Source organism: Protopterus annectens, chromosome 8.part1, assembly GCF_019279795.1.
Source record: "Protopterus annectens isolate FY-2018-M chromosome 8.part1, PAN1.0, whole genome shotgun sequence".
Taxonomy (NCBI): domain Eukaryota; kingdom Metazoa; phylum Chordata; order Ceratodontiformes; family Protopteridae; genus Protopterus; species Protopterus annectens.
The window spans coordinates 548,571,535-548,591,633 of record NC_056742.1 but is presented as its reverse complement, the minus strand read 5'-3'; the positions used below and the strand labels follow the sequence as shown (position 1 = coordinate 548,591,633).

General features: G+C 47.2%; 1 protein-coding gene across 1 annotated transcript in view; it reads right to left on the bottom strand.

Annotated features, from left to right (window-relative positions):
- Positions 1–19,766, bottom strand: part of CENPT (centromere protein T) — a 687,603-nt gene extending 667,837 nt beyond the window's left edge. Inside the window, exon 1 of the mRNA XM_044082068.1 lies at positions 19,620–19,766. Within this exon, the coding sequence (XP_043938003.1) occupies positions 19,620–19,724 (105 nt within the window). The 5' untranslated portion in view covers positions 19,725–19,766. The remainder of the gene's footprint in view (positions 1–19,619) is intronic.
- Positions 19,767–20,099: the final 333 nt, after the last annotated feature.

Sequence of the window (20,099 nt, the reverse complement as noted above, 5' to 3'; positions counted from 1 at the left end):
TCACTATTGCAGTCATCACACTTGGGTTATCCTGCCTGCAGGTAGCCCTCAGTCGGCCCGAATACCAGAGTCTTAGTATTTCTGCGTCAGATGCTGTTGCTTCTTCCATGACGTCAAGTCATCAGGAGTATAAAACAGGCAGCCAATGCCATTACATCAGTTTTTCTTACCCCAAATGTCAGGAGCCCCAAATTGGGACCTAGTATATGGTGTGGAACACCACTAGTAAAAAGTAAATACCAATGCCATTAGGAATAGCCATAGAGAGGAGAGGCAGATAGATAGAGAAAACCGGGGGGCTGGAGGGAGGGAAACCAGGACTGCAACAGTGAATACACTCAAACATCTACATTTATGGTAAGTGTACACAACTGTACTATGCTCTTCGTGTTTCACTGTTGCAGTCATCACACTTGGGTTGATTCCCAAAGCTGAGGAAGGGTGGAGGCAGTCAAGAAGTGTTAGGGCTGGCTAGTAGGCCTTGCAAGACTGCTGTAGCAAATCCAGACCTGGATTTGGAAAAGAGGCAAGTGGTAGAGCTTGATGAAGGTGTGTACAGAACTCCAGGTTGCAGCATCCAAAATGTCCCTGGTAGGGACTGTGAAGACTGGTATAGATGGGTGAAGGCTGCCAGCCTAGCCAGATAGAACTGTGCAGATAATTCTATCATTTGTAAATGTGAAATTATGAACTTAAAACAATGTGGCAACATTGCCATCTGCTTTAAAGAAAACTAAGTCAAGCATTTCTTGTTGGTCCTTTGAAATTAAAATTATTTCATCAGTGCCTTTCATGTTTACAATTCGACTCCATTCCGGCTAGATGAAGGCTTCCTGTCTATTGTTTTAAGGCTAAAGTTAATGACCAGAATTTACATGTGGAATGTCCTTGCAGTTTGTCAGCCTGGGAACTCCAGGAAGTGTAAAAAGATGATGTAATGTTTTAGCAGAACTGCAGTTTCAATTTAAACAGTGAGAACCAGAGATTAGGCATTTTTGTCTGACTATCCAACTCAGCACTACCTGTTGTCTTAAGTAAGTTATCTTAGACCTGTGTTTTCTTTTAGAGAGCTAGAAATTAGAGTGCTTAGACTAAGTGTTTTTTCTGTGATGTCAGAACTGTAGTACTGATTTATTTTAAGGATTTCTGTGTGATCTCTGAACTCTTGATTAGCACTGTGTAGTAGAAAGTATTTTCATGTGGTTTTAATTATTTATTATTAAATATTTTAAAACCTTTTAACTGCGGCTGGTTTTGTGTAGAGATAATTTAAGCTCTACAGTACACTGCATATTTATAGAGTTTACTGACTAAGTCACTAATAAGCCTTGAGACTGTTTAGTCACATTTACCAATTGGATAATATCGCACAGTAATAATTGGACACCCTTTTAAGGGCCTTTGAGTAGCTGATAATTATTAGCTGGGTGGTGGCAGGGTGCTACCATATAGTTTGGGTAAAAGGGGCACAGCTGGAGAACCTGTGCCAGCCTTCCCCAGAAGTGTCTGTGTGGTTGTATAAACTCTTATCTCAAAGTGTGTGTGTGTCAGCTACTTGGGCAGGGACACAAACCACTGGTTGGACAGAGAGAGTGCTGGAGATTTTAGCTTGTCCAGCTAGGCTGAAATCTGGACCCTATAGCTGTGCCTGTGGGGAGTCTTACTGGGGGACCTGGAGGGCAAGGGAGCGACCAGCCCCGAACTGTGATCTCTGTATGCTCTTCAGGGAAACTGCACTTTTCTGTGTGTATTTCTTATCCTTTCCTCATATAGGAGACACCCTCTCTGGTGTTAGTGGTGAGGATTGCGGCTCCTTGATTGCTGGGGCTAGGGCACGAGCGTCACATATTAATTGGTGGCAGTGGCTGGGATATCCACACATATTGTTTGGCAGCGGCAGGATATCTGCACCACATATTAGTTGGCAAATACTAATTGGCGTGTAGTGGTGTGGGTAGAGTGAATCCTGCAGCTTGTGTACAGTGAGCTTTGAAGGTGTTTTGTACTCTAAATCAGCCATGCAGTGAATACTCAGAGTTCAGATCACAATTGTTTTATTTCTTTATTAGCTTAGTCAGGGTGAGCAGGCAGCATGTCAGCAGAGGATTATGGAAAGCTGATAAGGACCCAGCTGGCAGAGATGCGCCAGGCTAGGGGACTGGTGCATGGAAACCTGACTAAGGCAGACCGGATTACAGCCTTGGTTACAGCTGCATCAGAAAACAGCAACCAGGACGACAATCAGACTGGCAGTGGAAATATCATTCCCTCGGAGAATGGACAGCTCAACCTTTCTGTGGTGGACTTAAAAATCCAGCTGGAGCTAAAGAGACTTGAGTTGGAGGCCAGGCGTTTGGAAGGAGAAGCAGCTGAGAGACTGAAAAGTCTACAGGCTGAGGAGAACGGGAAACTGTTACCTCTGGAAGCTGAGGAAAAGGAAAGACAGAGGCAGCATGAGAAGGAGATGCTGACTCTTCACCAGAGTCATGGAGGTAATGGGGAAGGGAATAACTGGACCCCAGAAGCACAAAAGGTAGGTACATTTCTTCCGCAGTCTAAAGAAGGGGATAATTTTGATAGTTTCATTAATATGTTTGAGAGGGTATTGTAAACAGTATGAAGTTGACCAAGGGCTTTGGGTACAGTTCCTGACCCCCTTACTCCATGGTAAAACACGAACTGCATTAAAATGTCTGATGTTGCATGTTTTGATTATACTGCTGTAAAGAAATGTCTTTTAGAACTGTTTAAGCGAACACCTGAAACATATAGGAAAAAGTTTTGTGAGCATAGATGCAAGGCAGATGAAAGTGTGTGTGAATATGCTGCTGAACTGAGCACTAATTTCCATAGGTGGGCGAGTGGATGTCAGGTTACCACTTTTGAAGGACTGGCAGACCTTTTGGTGAGGGAACAAGCCCTTAGCACTTTGCCTGAGGACAGGAGGATCTGGTTAGCTGATAGACAATGTGCTGCTTCACATGATTTGGGGAAGGAGAGAGACCTATACCTGGCAAGCAGGGCAACCCTGCACAGGAAGGGGACCCCCAGTACTGCTCATGGGTCTAAAGGAACCCATGGTGGGCAGCACAGACTGCCACAACAGAATGTGCCATTAGCAGGGGAAGCCACTAGTCCAGGTACACGTCCATGAGCTAGGGTTAAATGTTTTGAATGTAACCAGTGGGGCCATGTGGCATACAGGTGTCCACAGAGACAAGGTGGGGAATCAAAGGTGAGGGAACCAGTAAGTGAGAAAGACAAAATGCAAATAGTAGGTTGTGTTGAGACAACAGGGGTAACTGAACTATCATCCTGCAGATGTCCTGAGAGAGAAGGATTTAGATGAGGCAGTACCATGTACTTATGCAGTTACACATGGTCAGGCTAAGAGACAAGCATGTGGGTCTGGTAGCCTGAGGGAGACCCAGACAGACTGCATACTTGCAGCCAGGACTGGTGAGGTGATTACTTCAGGGAGGGAGCCACCCTGCAGCAGTGAGCATGAAGGTGAGCCACAGCTGCTTGTGGGTACTGATGTTCCCTTGGACAGAGTGAGTGCAAAGGTAGAGAAGAGTAGTAGTACCCAGGCTGACAGTGAGGCACCACTGTCAGAGGATGCCAGACTTCCTGTGGAAGGGGAGATAGGAAGGGTTACAATGGAAGAGTTGAGACAGGCTCAGCTCTCAGACCCTACATTGCACGGCCTGAGGCAGGTAGCCAGGGAGGCACCTGATTCTCAAGGAAAGGGGGAATCAGTATACTGGGACAAAAGGTAACTATATAGAAAGTGGATCCCTGAGGGAGGGCTAGAAGGTGAGAGAGTACAGCAGTTGGTAGTGCCTAGAGCCTACCTTCTGGCGCTTCTAGCCATAGCCAATGATATTCCCTTTGCAGGTCATTTGGGCAGAAAACGTACAAAGAGGCAGATTATGCAGAACTTTTATTGGCCTGGAATTTCCAGAGATGTAACAGGGTACTGCAGGACCTGTGAGCAGTGCCAAAAGGTAGGCAAGGCAGGAAACAAGGTGAGAGCTTCTTTGATGCCTTTGCCTGTGATTGAGGAGCCATTTCAGAGGGTAGCTATGGATATTGTGGGTCCTCTGAGTACCCCAAGTTCCGCAGGGAAAAAGTATATCCTAGTGGTAGTGGATTATGCTACACGATACTGACTGACAGAGGTGCCAGTTTCATGTCAGACCTGTTGGCTTGTCTCTGGAAGTCCTGTGGGGTGAAGCACATGAAGACCATCCCCTACCATCCCCAGACTAATGGTCTTGTTGAGAGGTTAAACTCTACAATCAAGTCCATGCTATGGGCATTTGCAGATCAGTTTAAGAGGGAGTGGACAAATACTTGCCCCATCTGTTGTCTGCTTACAGAGAAGTTCCCCAGGAATCAACAGGTTTTTCACCCTTTGAGTTGCTATATGGGCACAGGGTGAGGGGACCTCTAGATTTAATTCGAGATGAGTGGGAAGGTGAGTGCGAGTCTCACAAGGAGTCTGTTGTGGCATATGTCCTAAACCTCAGGACAAGGCTCAGGGTGCTCATGGGCTTGGCCCAGGAGAACCTGGCAGAAGCCCAACAACAGAAAAAGGTGTGGTATGACAGGAATGCTCGAGCTAGAGAGTATGCTGTGGGGCAGCAGGTAATGGTTCTCATTCCTGTCAGACACAACAAGCTGCAAGCAGCTTGGGAGGGACCCTACAAGGTGGTTAGAAAGGTAAGTGATATTAACTACATGGTGGAACTGCTAGGCAGACGGCAGGGGCACAAATTCTCCCATGTTAACATGATGAAACCTTACCACGATAGGGAGGCCCTTGTGCTGAGCATTTGCAGTGGATTGCAGGAGGAGTCTGAGGGAGATCTGGGGACTAATCTCCTTAGTGAGGCTCGGGATGTCACCTCAGTGGAAGGGGTAGAAATGTCCCAGCAGCTATCTCCTACTCAAGTTCGAGAAATCCGGTCAGTGTTGCAGGAATTTGGGGACATGTTCACTGGGAAACCAGGGTGCACCCACCTAGTGCAGCACCAGGTGGGTACAGGACCCCAAAGGCCTATTAGGCAGGCCCCTTATAGGGTGCCTGAGAGAGAGTTAGACAGACCCTGAGGGAGGATGTACAGGAGATGTTGGAACTAGGGGTGATTCAAGAGTCCAACAGTCCCTGGGTCTCCCCAGTGGTGCTGGTGCCAAAGAAGGATGGCAGCACCAGGTTCTGTGTGGACTACAGGAGATTAAATAGTCACACAGAGTCAGATGCTTACCCCATGCCTAGGACAAATGAGGCCCTAGAGCAGCTGAGTGGGGCTAAGTATCTTACCAAGTGTTACTGGCAGGTACCCTTGACTCCCAGTGCTAGAGAGAAGTCAGCCTTTGTGACTCCTTTTGGCTTGTATGAGTTCACAAAGATGCCCTTTGGGATAAGGAATGCCCCAGTGACTTTCCAGAGGCTGGTAGATTATATCCTTGCAGGAGGGTTTGCCCTTGCTTACCTAGATGATATTGCCATCTATAGCCACTCCTGGCCAGAGCACCTTCAGCATGTCAGGGAGGTGCTGGGCAGACTACAGAGGGCAGGGTTGACCAGTAAGCCGGGCAAATGTCAGGTGGGTATGTCGGAGGTCTCCTACCTAGGACATAGAGTGGGGAGTGGTAAGATAAGGCCAGAACCTGCTTAAGTGGAAGCCATTCAGGCATGGCCTGCACCTGTTACTAAAAAGCAGGTGAGGGCATTTTTAGGGACACCAAGGTACTACAGAAAGTTTGTCCCCAGTTATAGTACCATAGCTGCTCCCCTCACAGACCTGACAAAAAAAACAGGCCAGATAAGGTAGTGTGGACCCCAGCATGTTAGCAGGCATTACAGAAGCTTAAAGAAGCTTTGAGAAGACCCCCTGTGTTAGCCAGTCTAGATTACAGCAAATAATTTGTTGTGTAGGTGGATGCTTCAAACCATGGGGTGGGGGCTGTAATTAGCCAAATTTCTTCAAAGGGAGAAGAGCACCCAGTAGTTTATCTCATTCGTAGGCTCCAACCCAGGGAGGAATGCTATGCAGCTGTAGAAAAGGAATGTCTAGCCAAAGTGTGGGCACTGTAGAAACTTCAGCCTTATCTGTATGGAAATACTGTTATGACAGATCACAACCCCCTAACATGGTTAAACAGAGCCAGCCAGCAAAATGCCAAGTTGCTAAGATGGAGCCTGGGGTTGAAAGCATATGATATGTCAGTGCAGCACCACAGTGGGAGCAGCAATGCCAATGCAGATGGGATCTCAAGACAGGGAATGGGGTGAGGTACACTCAGATAGACCTAGCCCTCTCAAGCGGCGTTTTTCAAGGGTCACTTGAAAAATTAGCTTGAGTTGTCTGGGGGGGGGGTGTGTGAAGACTGGTAGAGATGGGTGAAGGCTGCCAGCCTAGCCAGATAGAACTGTGCAGATAATTCTATCATTTGTAAATGTGAAATGTTGAACTTAAAACAATGTGGCAACGTTGCCATCTGCTGTAAAGAAAACTAAGTCAAGCATTTCTTGTTGATCCTTTGAAATTAAAATTATTTCATCACTGCCTTTCATGTTTACAAGTCGGCTCCAGTCCAGCTAGATGAAGGCTTCCTGCCTATTGTTTTAAGGCTAAAGTTAATGACCAGAATGTACATGTGGAATGTCCTTTATTGCTCCAAGTGTAAAAGAATGTAAATGCAGTTTCTGTCAGCCTGGGAACTCCATGAAGTGTAAAAAGATGATGTAATGTTTTAAAAGAACTGCAGTTTCAATTTAAACAGTGAGAATTAGAAGTTATGTACTCACCATAACGTTCCATCTGAGTAGGTGACTTCATTCGGATGCAACCTGTGGGTATCGGATCCGACCTCGGATCCGAGCCGGCAATTCAAAAGCTTAGGCTCCGAGCTCCTAGCTCCTCCCTCTTACCCATAACCCCTTGCCACGCCCTGACTGACCTCAGATTGAGTTTGCCTCAAATACTGACCACAGTATACTAAAACAGCATAAATACTCGCTCTATAAAGGTCAGGGGGATGGAGGATACTTGCATCCGAATGAAGTCACCTACTCAGATGGAACGTTATGGTGAGTACATAACTTCTAAATCTGAAGTAGGAAGACTTCATTCGTCTGCAACCTGTGGGACAGAGTCCCTAGCTACCTGAATCTTGGGCGGCCATCATGGAAGGATGTTCCGGAGCACCGCTGAGCCAAAGGATGCTCTTCCTCTAGAAACAACATCCACCTTGTAATGAGAAATAAAAGTATGAGGCGAGGCCCAAGTAGCTGCCGCGCAGATATCATCCAACGAAACACGGGACTTAAAGGCGGCTGACGTAGAAACTGCTCTAGTAGAATGAGCCGTAACCCTCTTAGGAGCAGGTCTGCCTGAAGTGTCATATGCCTGCAATATGCAATTAGCAATCCATTTACACAGAGTGACTTTAGACACTGCTTTACCCAGAGCAAATTTAGCAAAGGAAACGAACAGCTGATCTGATTTCCTGTGGCCAGCTGTCCTGTTAATATAAAAACGTAATTGTCTATGAACATCCAATGAATGCAATTTGTATTCCCCTTTGTTTGAATACTTGGGAAAAAAGACAGGCAAATTGATTGACTGGTTAATATTGGCTTCAGAAGAGACCTTCGGAAGAAAAGATGGATTGGTCCTGAGGCACACCCTATCAGGGAAGAAAGAAAGGTAAGGCGGTTTGACACAAAGAGCCTGAAGCTCAGACACCCTTCTGGCTGAAGTGATAGCTACCAGAAAGACAGTCTTCCAGGAAAGGAATTTTAAATCAGCAGAAGCTGCAGGCTCGAAGGAGGAGCAGTAAGGGCCTGCAGGACTAAAGACAAATCCCAAGGGTACAACCTCCTTGACTGGAGGCCTTAATAAAAACTCCCTTGAGAAAGGATTTGCATAATTTCGCTGTCATAAGGGAGCTGTGTCCTGTCCAATGTGATAATGCGATATAGCCGCCAATTGTACTTTAATCGTGGATGAACTGGCCCCTTGATGAAAGAGGTCTGTTAGAAATTCTAGCACCGCAGAGATAGGTGCTGAAAAAGGATCCACCGTTCTCTGCCCTGCCCATATAGAGAACCTCTTCCATTTACTCCGATAAACCTGTCTGGTAGAAGGTTTATGGGCAGCCACCAAAATTGCCTTGACCGTGAAGAGATACCGAGTCCTAATTAAGGTTGGAATTGGAGCAGCCAAGCTGTCAACTTCAGGGTCCGCAGGTTGGGAACTGGCATTCCCAGAGGGTGAGAGATGAGATCCAATTGGATCCAGAATCCATGGTGGATTGATTTTGTGAGACCATAAAGGGGAACCAAGGTTGTCGAGGCCAGAATGGGGCAATGAGAATCATTCTGCTCCCCAAACTGTTGGCTTTCTGCAGAAACCTCTGCATCAGAGGAAGTGGAGGGTAGGCATAAAGGAGACCGGGAGGCCAAGCATGCACCAGAGCATCCTCGAACTCCCTGGTGGGGAAGTAGAGCGAAGAAATTGTCGCATTTGGCGCTTGAGGGAGAAGCAAAAGATCGCAACAGGGTTGCCCCCAAACGGCAAAAATCTTCTTCGCTACTTGAAGGTTTAGGGACCACTCGTGTGGAGAAAGGATGGTGCGACTGAGCTTGTCCGCAAGGATGTTGGACTTTCCCGGAATGTGCGTTGCTATCAGAAAGCGTTTGGTGGAAATTGCCCATTCCCAAACTCTCATGGCCTCTCGACAAAGGGGATAAGACCTGGTTCCTCCCTGCTTGTTGATATACCAGACTACGGACATGTTGTCTGTCTGAATCGCAATAGTCCCTGTAGGAAGAACGTGGTGAAGTGCTTGCAACGCCAGGAGCACCGCCTCATTTCCAGGACATTTATATGCAATGATGTCTCTGTGGGATTCCACGTGCCTTGGACAATCTTTCCCGCAGAATGCCCCCCCCACCCGAGGCAAGAAGCGTCCGTGGTCACTGTGGCTCGGGAAATGCAGCGCAAAGGGTCTTCCTGCCAGGGCTCCGGAGAAAGAAGCCACCACAGAAGGGAGTCCCTGCACGCCTGCTGACCGCAATCGAGCATTTAGAGATGAACAAAGAGGAGACCACTGAACTTGAAGGGTCCATTGAAGAACCCGCATGAGGGCGCAGCATGAAGTAGAAGCGGATAGCTGCCGCCATAGAACCTAGGGCCCTCAGGACCGAAGCTGCAGTTGGTGACGGTTGAAGGATTGCTGTCACATGACACCTCAGGCTGACGATACGGTCTGGGGTGAGGAAGGCTCGCATTGATCTGGTGTCTAGTCTTCCTCCTATGAAATCTATAATTTGAGTTGGATTCAGGAAAGATTTCTCCCAGTTGATCGTTATGCCCAGCCTTGGTGCTAGTTGAAGGAAGTAATCCCTGGCTGAGCACAGAAGATGCCTTGATGATGCCGGCAGGAGCCAGTCGCCCAGGTACGGAAAGACCTGTAATCCCTGGAGCCTCAGGTGGGCCGCTACCACCGCTAACACCTTGGTAAACACCCTGGGGCTGAGGTGAGACCAAAGGGAGGACCCTGAACTGATAATGACTGGCTCCCAGCCGAAGCGAAGAAACCTCCTGGATCGCCTGTCCATCCGAATGTGGTAGTACGCATCCTTGAGGTCTATGGAACACATCCAGTCGTTCTCCCTCAACAGGGGAGTATAGATTGCAGGGTGACCATCCGAACTTTTGCTTGGTTACTGACAGGTTCAACAGGGAAAGGTCTAAAATTGGTCTTAAGTCCCCGCCTTCTTTGGCACCAAAAGAACCTGGAGTAAAACCCTAATCCGGCTTGATCTGGGGACGCTGGATGGCTCTTTTTCCCAGCAGCTGCTCGATTTGAGAGCTGCCGCCTCCTTGATCGGGTGGAACATCTGGGAGGCTGCGAGATTTGGGGATCTTGATTAGGGTATTGAATATCCTCTGGATATGAGTCAAGCACCCAACTGTCTGTTGTTATGGACTCCCAAGAAGTCAGGTGCATCGAACCGCCCGACTGCCTCCAGAGACGGACAGCCGGGCAACCCTTCAGGGCTGCTGCGTGGGTCTCTCAGAGAAGGGTTCTCTGGACCCAAAATTGCCAGGAGCCCCTGCCTCTGGCACGACGACCTCCCGTCCTCCTCTGCCACGGAAGGACTGGTTATCCGGAGCAGGTTGGGACTGCTGCGACTTCGGAACCACATCTTCTTCTGTCCCTTTTGGTTCTTAGAGAAGGACCTCTGGGGAGCTGAGAAGCGGACTGACGGCAGACAGCATCTTCCGCCCTTTTCGCTCTGGACAAGTGTCTCGAACAGTCTTGCCAAATAAGGCAGAACCATCGAAGGGGCATTCGAAGGTCGCCTTAAAGGGCTCAGCAAAATCACAATGGCGGAGCCAGGCCTGTCGCCTCATGACAAGGCCTGCTCCGCTGGCTCTAGCTGCTCCCTCAGTAGCATGAGACAGCAGCCGCATAGATGTATTGGATACAGATCTGAGAGTGGCCATTCGGTGGAATAAACCTGCTTATCCTCACTCGAGATGGACTCGGGGAGATGCAGCGCATCTTTAATCAGATCTCGCTGCATCCTAATGACATGCGCCATGTAGTTCAGCGCTCTCAAGGAGAAGGTCGCTGAACTAAACACTCGCTTCCCAATTCGATCCATCGAACGGGACTCCTTGCCCGGAGGATGGACGGAGGGACTCTCCTGGGCCAATTCCTCTTCGTGGCTGCAGCCATCATCATGGCATCTACTGGGGACCCTTACTCCAGTGGGTGCGGTCTGATGGAGGAGAAAGAATGCGATCCGGGCGTTTGGGATAGGCTCAATGGTGTCCGGATCCTTCCACGCCCTGATAGATATAAGATCTACCAGGGGTCAGCAGGAGGGACACCCAAGAGGTAGAAGGGCCGCCTCGAATGCCTCCAAGAACACAGACTCGTCCAAGAAGCCTTGGGGCAGACCACCCCCTGATCCTTAACATCTCCATGATGTCTCCAAATGAGACGCCCTCAGGGGTGACCTAGGGGAGCCTTCCCTTCATCCAAGTCCGTGTCTTCAGTGACGGACTCAGGGGAGTCCATGTGCCTCCTCTTGCACTTGCGCCCGAGGTACATCATCGGGGCTGTCCGAGGAGTACTCTTCAGCAGATGGATGTTCCAAGGGAACCACTTGGGACATCGAGGCGGGCTGTCCCTGGGACCGGCTGGTGGGGCCTGGCCCAACTGCAATGGAGTGCGGATGGAGCCGTGGCAGGGACCGGGGTCCGGATGTCCTCGACAGTGCCCTTTCCATAACGCTGAAAGCCGAGGGAGAGCCAGCTTCTAAGCCCCGAGCCGACCCCCACTCGGATCCGACGACGGATCGGAGTCGGAGCCGAAACCGCCGGATCCGAGACCAGTGTGCTCCGACCTGGACGGAGCCGAAGACACCAGCTCCTCGGATCCGAGGCTCGCCTCGGCTCGAGAGGTCGGGTCCGGCACCGGCACTCAAGGATGGGACGGATCCAGGTGCGCCGACCAATCGGATCCGACCCACCCGGATCCAAATCTGCACGGCGCCAAAGCTCCAACCCGTGGTATGGGTCGGAGAAGGAGCTACGGGGCGAAAGGGGTCAAGCCCTCCCGGTTGGGGGCTAGGAGCACTCCCATTTGCATTTGGGCCTGGATGAATTTCCTCATCATCCGTCCATATCAGCTTCTCATCGAAAAGGTCGATCTGGAGGAGGCCACCAAGCGGACCTAGAGAACCGCCTCGGTGACCTCCTGGAAGGGCTAGCCTCCTCCTCCTCGGGTCCAGGAGAGAACCGAGGGAGTGGAGCCGAGGAGGAGGAAAGCTAGAAGGCACAGGGAAGCCCGCTTAGATGGAGGAGCCGAGCTGGAAGCTTCGCTCTCCTCTTGTGGTGCTTCTCCCTGTGCCTCTCCTTCTGTCTCTCCCTACTAGAATCCTTCCTCCGGCATTTTAAGGGAGGTTGAGTCCCAGCCGGAGGGAGAACTGACAGCAACAAGTTGCTGACTGGAGGCAGAGGCCAAGCAGTATCTGGGGTAAAAGACCGCCAGCACTAACTTCGACCTCCGTTCCTTAAAGCCCGGGGTTGAACCCTGCACAAATGGTACAACCAGAAGACAGGTGTTCAACCCCAAGATGACGAGTGTGGCCATCTGCTGGGGACAGCTTATGGCCACACTCGTACATTTTCGAAAAGACAGCCTTAGGGGCTTCAGACATGACACCTAAGGCCTAAACACACACAGACACACACAAAACTACGAAAAACCCGAGAAATTTAACTAAAGAGGGAGGGAAAGCCTTAACCACACACAACACTAACTATTTTTAAAACAAAAACTGAGAATTTTAACAATTTTCCTGTCAGAAAACCACTTATCTCAAAAACCACGCCAGGAGCTCAAGAATTCCGTTGCTTCTTGAAAAGCGGCAAACGAAATCTGAGGTCAGTCAGGGCGTGGCAAGGGGTTATGGGTAAGAGGGAGGAGCTAGGAGCTCGGAGCCTAAGCTTTTGAATTGCCGGCTCGGATCCGATACCCACAGGTTGCAGACGAATGAAGTCTTCCTACTTCAGATCCAGAGATTAAGCATTTTTGTCTGACTATCCAACTCAGCACTGCCTGTTGTCTTATGCAAGTTGTCTTAGACTTGTGTTTTCTTTTAGAGAGCTACAAATTAGAAAGCTTAGACTAAGTGTTTTCTGTGATGTCAGAACTGTACTACTGATTTATTTCAAGTATTTCTGTGTGATCTCTGAACTCTTTTGACTAGCATTGTGTAGTAGAAAGTATTGTCTTGTGGTTTTAATTATTTATTATTAAATATTTTAAAATCTTTTAACTGTGGCTTGTTTTGTGTAGAGATAATTTAAGCTCTAGAGTGCATTGCATATTTATAGAGTTTACTGACCAAGTCAATCTAATTAGCCTTGAGACTGTTTAGTCACATCTACCAACTGGATAATAATATTGCACAGTAATAATTGGACACCCTTTTAAGGGCCTTGGAGTAGCTGATTGATAATTATTAGCTGGGTGATGGCAGGGTACTACCGTATAGTCTGGGTAAAAGGGGCACAGCTGGAGAACCCATGCCAGCTTTCCCCAGAAGTGTCTGTGCGGTTGTATAAAATCTTATCTCAAAGTGCGTGTGTGTCAGTTACTTGGGCAGGGACACGAAGCACTGGTTGGACAGAGAGGGTGCTGGAGGTTTTAGCTTGCCCAGCTAGGCTGAGATCTGGACCCTACAGCTGTGCCAGTGGGGAGTCTTATTGGGGACCTGGAGAGCAAGGGAGTGACCAGCCCTGGACTGACTGTGATCTCTGTATGCTCCTAAGAGAAATTGCACTTTACTGTCTGTATTTGTTAATATTTCCTCATATATGAGACGCCCTATCTGGTGTTAGTGGTGAGGATTGAGGCTCCTTGATTGCTGAGCCAGGGCATGGGCGTCACAGGGACTCCCCTGAGAAATGCTGTAGAGGTAGAAGTAGCCCTAGTGGAATGTGTTCCGACCCTCTGATGGGTTGGTTTTCCATGGTGCTTGTAGCAGAAATGGATGCAGTGCACTATCCATTTGAAAATGGCTTGTTCTGAAATGGCCTTACTCTCTTGCCCCTGAAGCAAAGCTGACTAGCAGCTGGTCAGAATTTCTGAAAGGCTTAGACCTATCAAGGTAGAACCTGAGCGGTCTGTGCACGTCCAAAGAGTGCAGGATCCTTTCCTCTTTATTCTGAGGGTTAGGGAAGAAGGTTGTTAAGTGGACAGATTGATTTAGAGCCACACCGGACACCACCTTAGGCATAAAGGATGGATTAATCCTGAGGGAAACCCTGTCCACATGGAAAATAATGAAGGGTTCCACAGCCATTAGTGCCTGTAACTCAGACACTCTTCTAGCTGAAGTTATGGCTAAAAGTAAGGCTGTTTTCCAAGAGAGAAATTTTAACTCTGCTGAAGCAGCAGGTTCAAAAGGGGGAAGCATGAGCTTTTCCTGTACAAAGTTAAGGTCCCAGGCAGGGGTGGGTGCCCTCCTTGGGGGCCTTAAGTTGTTAGCCCCTCACAGGAACTGTTTGATGAGAGGGTGAGAAAATAGAGGTGGCTCAGTATTATAATGAGCCGAGATGGCAGAGGCATGAATCTTAATGGAGAAGGATAGGCCTCTGTGGAGTAGCTCTGCTATGTAATCCAGGCTTAAAGGTAAGGAGGGCACTGCTGTCTCCTTTCCTTTAGATTGAGATCCAAGAACAATATCTTTTCCACTTTTCAGCATAGGATTTCCTAGTACTAGGCCTTCCGGCTTCAAGAATAACATCCAGCATCTGTTTGCTGAGGGTTGCTGGTGAGGTACTCAAGGGATAAGCCAGGCTGTAAGGTTTAGGGTTTGCAATTGTGGATGCAAAATCTGTCCCTCCTGCTGAGACAGCAAGGTAGGAGTCTGGTGTTGGTGCCAGGGTAGCACCGTTGTCAGGATGCGCAGGAGTGAGTACCAGTGCTGGCGTGGCCAGTCCAGGGCAATCAGAAATGCCCTTGGCCTGTCTTGTTTTATCTTGAATAGTACTCTTGAGAGAAGGGGCAGAGGAGGAAAGGCATAGATTGAGAGGTTTTCCCATTGAAAGGATAGGGCATCCACCTTCCAGGCCCTGCTGTGAGGGTTCCTGGTGCAGTACTTGCTTAACCGGTGGTTCTCTGGGGAGACAAAGAGATCCATCTCTTACGTCCCCACCTCTGGATCAGAAGGTTGAAGGTGTTGGGCTCCAATTTCCACTCGTGTGGATCTAGGAGATTTCTGCTTAAGTAGTCTGCCAGTGAATTTTGTTTGCCTGGCAGTAACTGAGCTTGTAGATGGACTTGGTTGCTCAAGGCTGTGTTCCACAGGGCCATGGCTAACCTGCAGAGTGGGTAAGAATGGGTTCCCCCCTGCTTGTTTATATACCACATAACTGTGGTGTTGTCTGTTTTTATCAGCAATTGTCTTGGAAGGATTAGGTATTTGAAAGCTGTCAGAGCATTCTGTACAGCTAGCATCTCTTTTTGATTGATATGCAGGAGAATCTGGCTTGGGCTCCAGTAGCCCTGAATGCATTTGCCTGCCATGTGAGCCCCCCATGCATAGTCTGATGCATCTGTTGTCAGGGATTGGGTGGCGTGGGGTTGAGTGAAATGCAGTCCCTTGTTGTGGTTGAATGCTTCTGCCCACCAGAGGAACTCTGTCCTTTGACAAGGTATGATAGGAATGACCGTTTCCAAGTCCTGAGAATGCTGGCACCAAAGACTTTTTAAGTACCACTGACTTTTCCTCATATGCAGTCTTCCATATGGAATTAGTAGAACACATGAGGCCATGAACCCTAGGGCTTGCAGTATTTTCCTTGCAGATAGCTGGGTTCTGGTGGCTATTTGTTTGAAGTAGTCTGTCAGATAGACCTGTTTTTCTGAAGTGAGAAATGCTATCTGGGAAGTTGTGTCCAAGCTTGCACCCAGAAATACAATCTTTTGACTAGATACCAGTTGAGATTTCTTTTCAATGATGGTGTACCCCAATGACGTGAGAAGGCTTTTTACAAATGCCAGGTGCTGAATCAGCAATTCCTGACTGTCCACCTGAATCAGGCAGTCATCCAAGTATGGGTAAATTTGGATATTTCTCTGCCTGCAGTATGCAATGGCTGGAGCCAGGCATTTTGTGAACACTCTAGGCGCAGTGGATAAGCCAAAGGGAAGTGCAGGGAACTGGTAGTGCATAGACCTTGCCCTAAAACATAGATATTTCCTGCATGACTCCCTTATGGGGATATGCAGATAAGCTTCTTTTAAGTGTAGAGAGACTAACCAGGCATCCTTGGCTAGCATAGGGAGAAGCTGTTGCAGGGTAAGCATCTTGAATTTTGGGACCACCATGAAGGTGTTGAGAATTGAAAGATCCAAGATTGGGTGCCAAGAGCCCTCTTTTCTGGGCACCAAGAAAAGTCTGGAATAGAAACCCTGTCCCCTTTGTTCTACTGGAACAGGTTGAATAGTTCTGATATTGAGCAGTGAAAGTATTTGCTTTTGTGCCTGTAGCCACTGGTTTTGGAGGAAGGTCTGGAAATCCTCTTGGGGTTGGCAGTGAATGGAAGCTGAACTTGTAGCCCTGGGATACAATGTTGAGGACCCATCGGTCCTGACTGATTGACATCCAGTTTTTTGCATGAAGAGCATGTTTTCCTCCTAGGGGCACAAGCAGATGGGCAGGGCTGGGAAGTAGAATTGAAGTCATTGTGAACTTTTTCCATAGGGGGGCTGTTTACCACTCCCTGCTTTTGAGGTGGGGGCACTCCATTGCTTAGATCTCTGCAAACCCTGAGACTGTAGTCTGGGTGGCTCGTTTCCCCTAGGTCTTGTCTGGGAAGGACTGGAAGGGGCTGGAAAGGACCAGTGTTTTGAAGGGCAATGCCTACTGAATCTAGTGGTTGCATTTGTAAGAATTCTTTAACATTTTGCATAGATTCAGCTTTTTCTTCCATCTTTTTAAGAACAACTTCTGCTTTGGTGCCAAACAGCCCTTATTTAAAGGAGTGTCTATTAATTTGGATTTCACATGATCTGGCAAGGTTTGCTCCTTCAGCCAAGCATGTCTTCTCAGTACAGAACCAGTGACTGCAGCCCTGCAAGATGCTTCTAAGGCATCAAAACCACAGTGCAAAGTATGCTTACTAACTTGATTTGCAGAATGCATTAGCTCTTGTAAATCTTTATTTTCTGCACAATCTGGAAATAATACCATTTTTTGTTTAATTAGTTCCATAATATGTTGCTGGTACTTCAGCATGTGAAACTGGCAATTTAATGCCCTGATAGCAAGAGTTGCAGAGGTATATACCCTTCTTACCCCATCTGTCTAAAGCGCTGGAATCCCTGTCCGAAGGGGTAGGGTTTTTGACTGTGGTAGCCTTAATACCTTTAGGTCCCTGGGAAATGATCTCTGGATCAGTAGTAGGATTCTTGAAAAGAAACTTGTGGGAATCAGGTACTCTGTAGTACCAGTCAGGTTTCCTAGGGGCCGGGGGTAATGTGGAGTAAGACTGGATTCCATATTCACCAAAAGAAAAATCCTCTGGAGGGGAGGCAGAGGGAATGGATTCCTCTGCATATGAATCCTCATAAGCTGATAAGGGTATGTCCTGATAATAATAAGGGTCAGAGTCATCGGACTCCTGGTCTGTAGAATCAGAAGGAACTTCAATTCTTTGTCTCTTAGCAGGGGAAGGCTGGCTTCCCCTAATTAGCATAATAAGGTCTATAGCCATTCTAAGCATTTGTTTTTGTAGCCTGGGACCTTGAGCATGCACTTAGGTTGTCAGTTTTCTAGGCATAGTGCATACTCTTGGCCTAAGAAACTTGGTAGTTTTAGCTAAAAACGAAGTCGTCGGTTTAATTCAAACATCGGTAGGACGGAAAACATCCTCAGAAGCCGGTGCCTGCACAGCGGCTCCAGACCCATTCAAGGTAGAGACATCCACTGGTTCCATAATCGAAGAAGCATCTCGCGGCATACTGGACTCCAAATGGGCCTCAGCATAGGCCTGCGAATCCATAGAAGCGGGCATCAGGGGTTGCAAATGCGCCTCACTGAGTACCGGCCTATGTGGTCTGTCTCGGTCTTTATCTTTACGTTTTTTCGGAAGACGGTAGTCAGATGGCTAATCGAAGCATTTCGTAATACGGAGAACATGAGTGAAAGAATTTAGCGACAAAAATAGCCCAACGACAAATGGTAGAAGCGTTAAACAAGGCACAAAACCGACAGAGAGGGACGTCATGGTCTGGGCCTAAACAGGTGATGCAGTAAGAATGAAAATCTCTATGAGGTATTTGCTTTCCACAGGCAAGACAATTGTTAATTTTTTCTGACATCGTTTAGAGCATGAAAAAAGGATCCCCCAACAGGGTACTTGGCTTTAGAAGACTTCAGGATTATTAACTCGAAAACAAAAATTTCAAGGAGCACTTGCGAACTGCTTCTGCTTCGGGCTCCTCGTCTGCAAGAAATACTGATGCAATGGCGTCGGCCGCCTGTTTTATATCCCTGATGACCTGACGTCATGGAAGAAGCGACAGCATCAGACATAGAAATACTAAGTCTCTGGTATTCGGGCCGACTGAGGGCTACCTGCAGGCAGGATAACCCAAGTGTGATGACTGCAACAGTGAAACACGAAGAACATGTAAGGGTTCATTTTCAGCAGAAACCCAGCACCTTTCTCGAAATAACCCCTTTGGCTTTTGTTGTTACAGAATTCAACCAAGCTACACTCTCTACCACCACAAAGCAGCACTAACCCTGTTTCTCCCTATGTTTTTTTATCAGAGTACATTTTCTTTGAATGAATCTTCCAAGAGGCCTCGGCTGTCGTTACAGCTGTTTGGAACCACACATTTATTTATTTATTTATTTGACATTTGCTGACTGGGTTGGTCCAGCTGGGCCGAGGCTCTTTTTCAGTGGAGACCCGGGGAGAAAGGCTCCACAGATACAAAGACAGTCCAATACATGCTCCTTTTTTACTTGTAAACTTCCAGAGAGATTTGGCCTTCTTATGGATACTCATCCACAGTCTGCTTTAGACTGAGGCAGAACAAACAAAGGAATGCTATTTATTTATTTTATAGCAGATTCCAAAACAGTGTCACTATCAGACACAAATTAACTATGCAAAAATACAGCAAAAGACAAGAAAATGCACGAGGAATTACTTATTCTTCTGGAAGCAGGCCAGTCAACAGACTAACTTATGACATTAGGACAATTCACGTTAGCTACCTGCATACCTTGAAAGATCTGAAGAACAGCTTCGGACAATGTCACTCTTATTAACATCCTGATGTGGAAGCAGGGTGCAGCCTATAGGAAATGTACTGGAATTCAGGCCAGATGGGATATCTTGCCTGCTGGTATACTAAGAAATAACGACAGCAACAACGGACAGAATGATGGATGTCAAACGGTTATGCAATACATTCAAGAACAATTCCAACAACATCTTATAGTCAGCAAATCGCACTGAAAGTTTACTTAATGTGTCTTCTATTTCTGTGTAATTAAGACATCAGGTGCAAAAGTGCTAACAAGTCGATAATGTATTTTCTTTCTTGCAGCTGTATGCTTTAAGTGTACAAAGACCTGCTTCCTAATTAAGGAACTAATTCATTTCAAAATTGTGCAACTAACAGCAAGTATGCTGCATCTTTGTTGAGCACTGCCCTACTAAACTAACTCTAGGACCACACAACCCAAGAGAAGGGTTCAACAAATACCTTATATTAAAAAAAATGTGCCCTTCTTCCGATCTTACACACTCTTAGAAGTCAGAATTTACCACATAAAGTCCTTTGGTTTTGAAGACAGAACTGCTCCCCTGAAGAAATTGAATTTCTGTTTTGTTGAGCTCTCAACATTAACTGCTGGTACATACTCTGCCTTACCATTCAGTGCTTCAACAGTCATTCTTTAAAGAGTCGGTGATCCAGTGTTCTATCTTGAGCAGACACATAACAATCATTACTTGCAAAACTAAATAGGATTCGTTAAAAATGCTAAACAAACTCACAGGGGTAATGAATTCAGCTTGTCCAGCACTGCATCTTATATTTTCTTTCATTTTACTTCTAATGTTCATGGCTGGAGACATCAGATCCAGACTTCTGCGACTCATGCGCCTAACTTCCTTTTGAGCAAATGCATTTTCCTCATTTGATCGTCTATGGAAATAAGAAGTCATACAGATTATTATTTCAAGAAAATAATATTTTTTTTTTTTTTTTTTTTTTTACAGATTTACTGTTTTTAACGAAACATCTCACAATATTACATTTCTATAATATTTATACCACTGATCTTTTTACCACTCTCGTAATTAAGCACAAATTATTTCCACTGTGTCTTAAAGTGCTGACTCTCTACCGCCCAAAGTCAATGCCAGCTGACTGATGTCTTTAACTCAAATATAACAGCAGCAGAGTGGGTCAAACGCAAATTACGAATCGATCAGAATCTTACTGTGCATATGGACAGTATCTCTATATTTCAC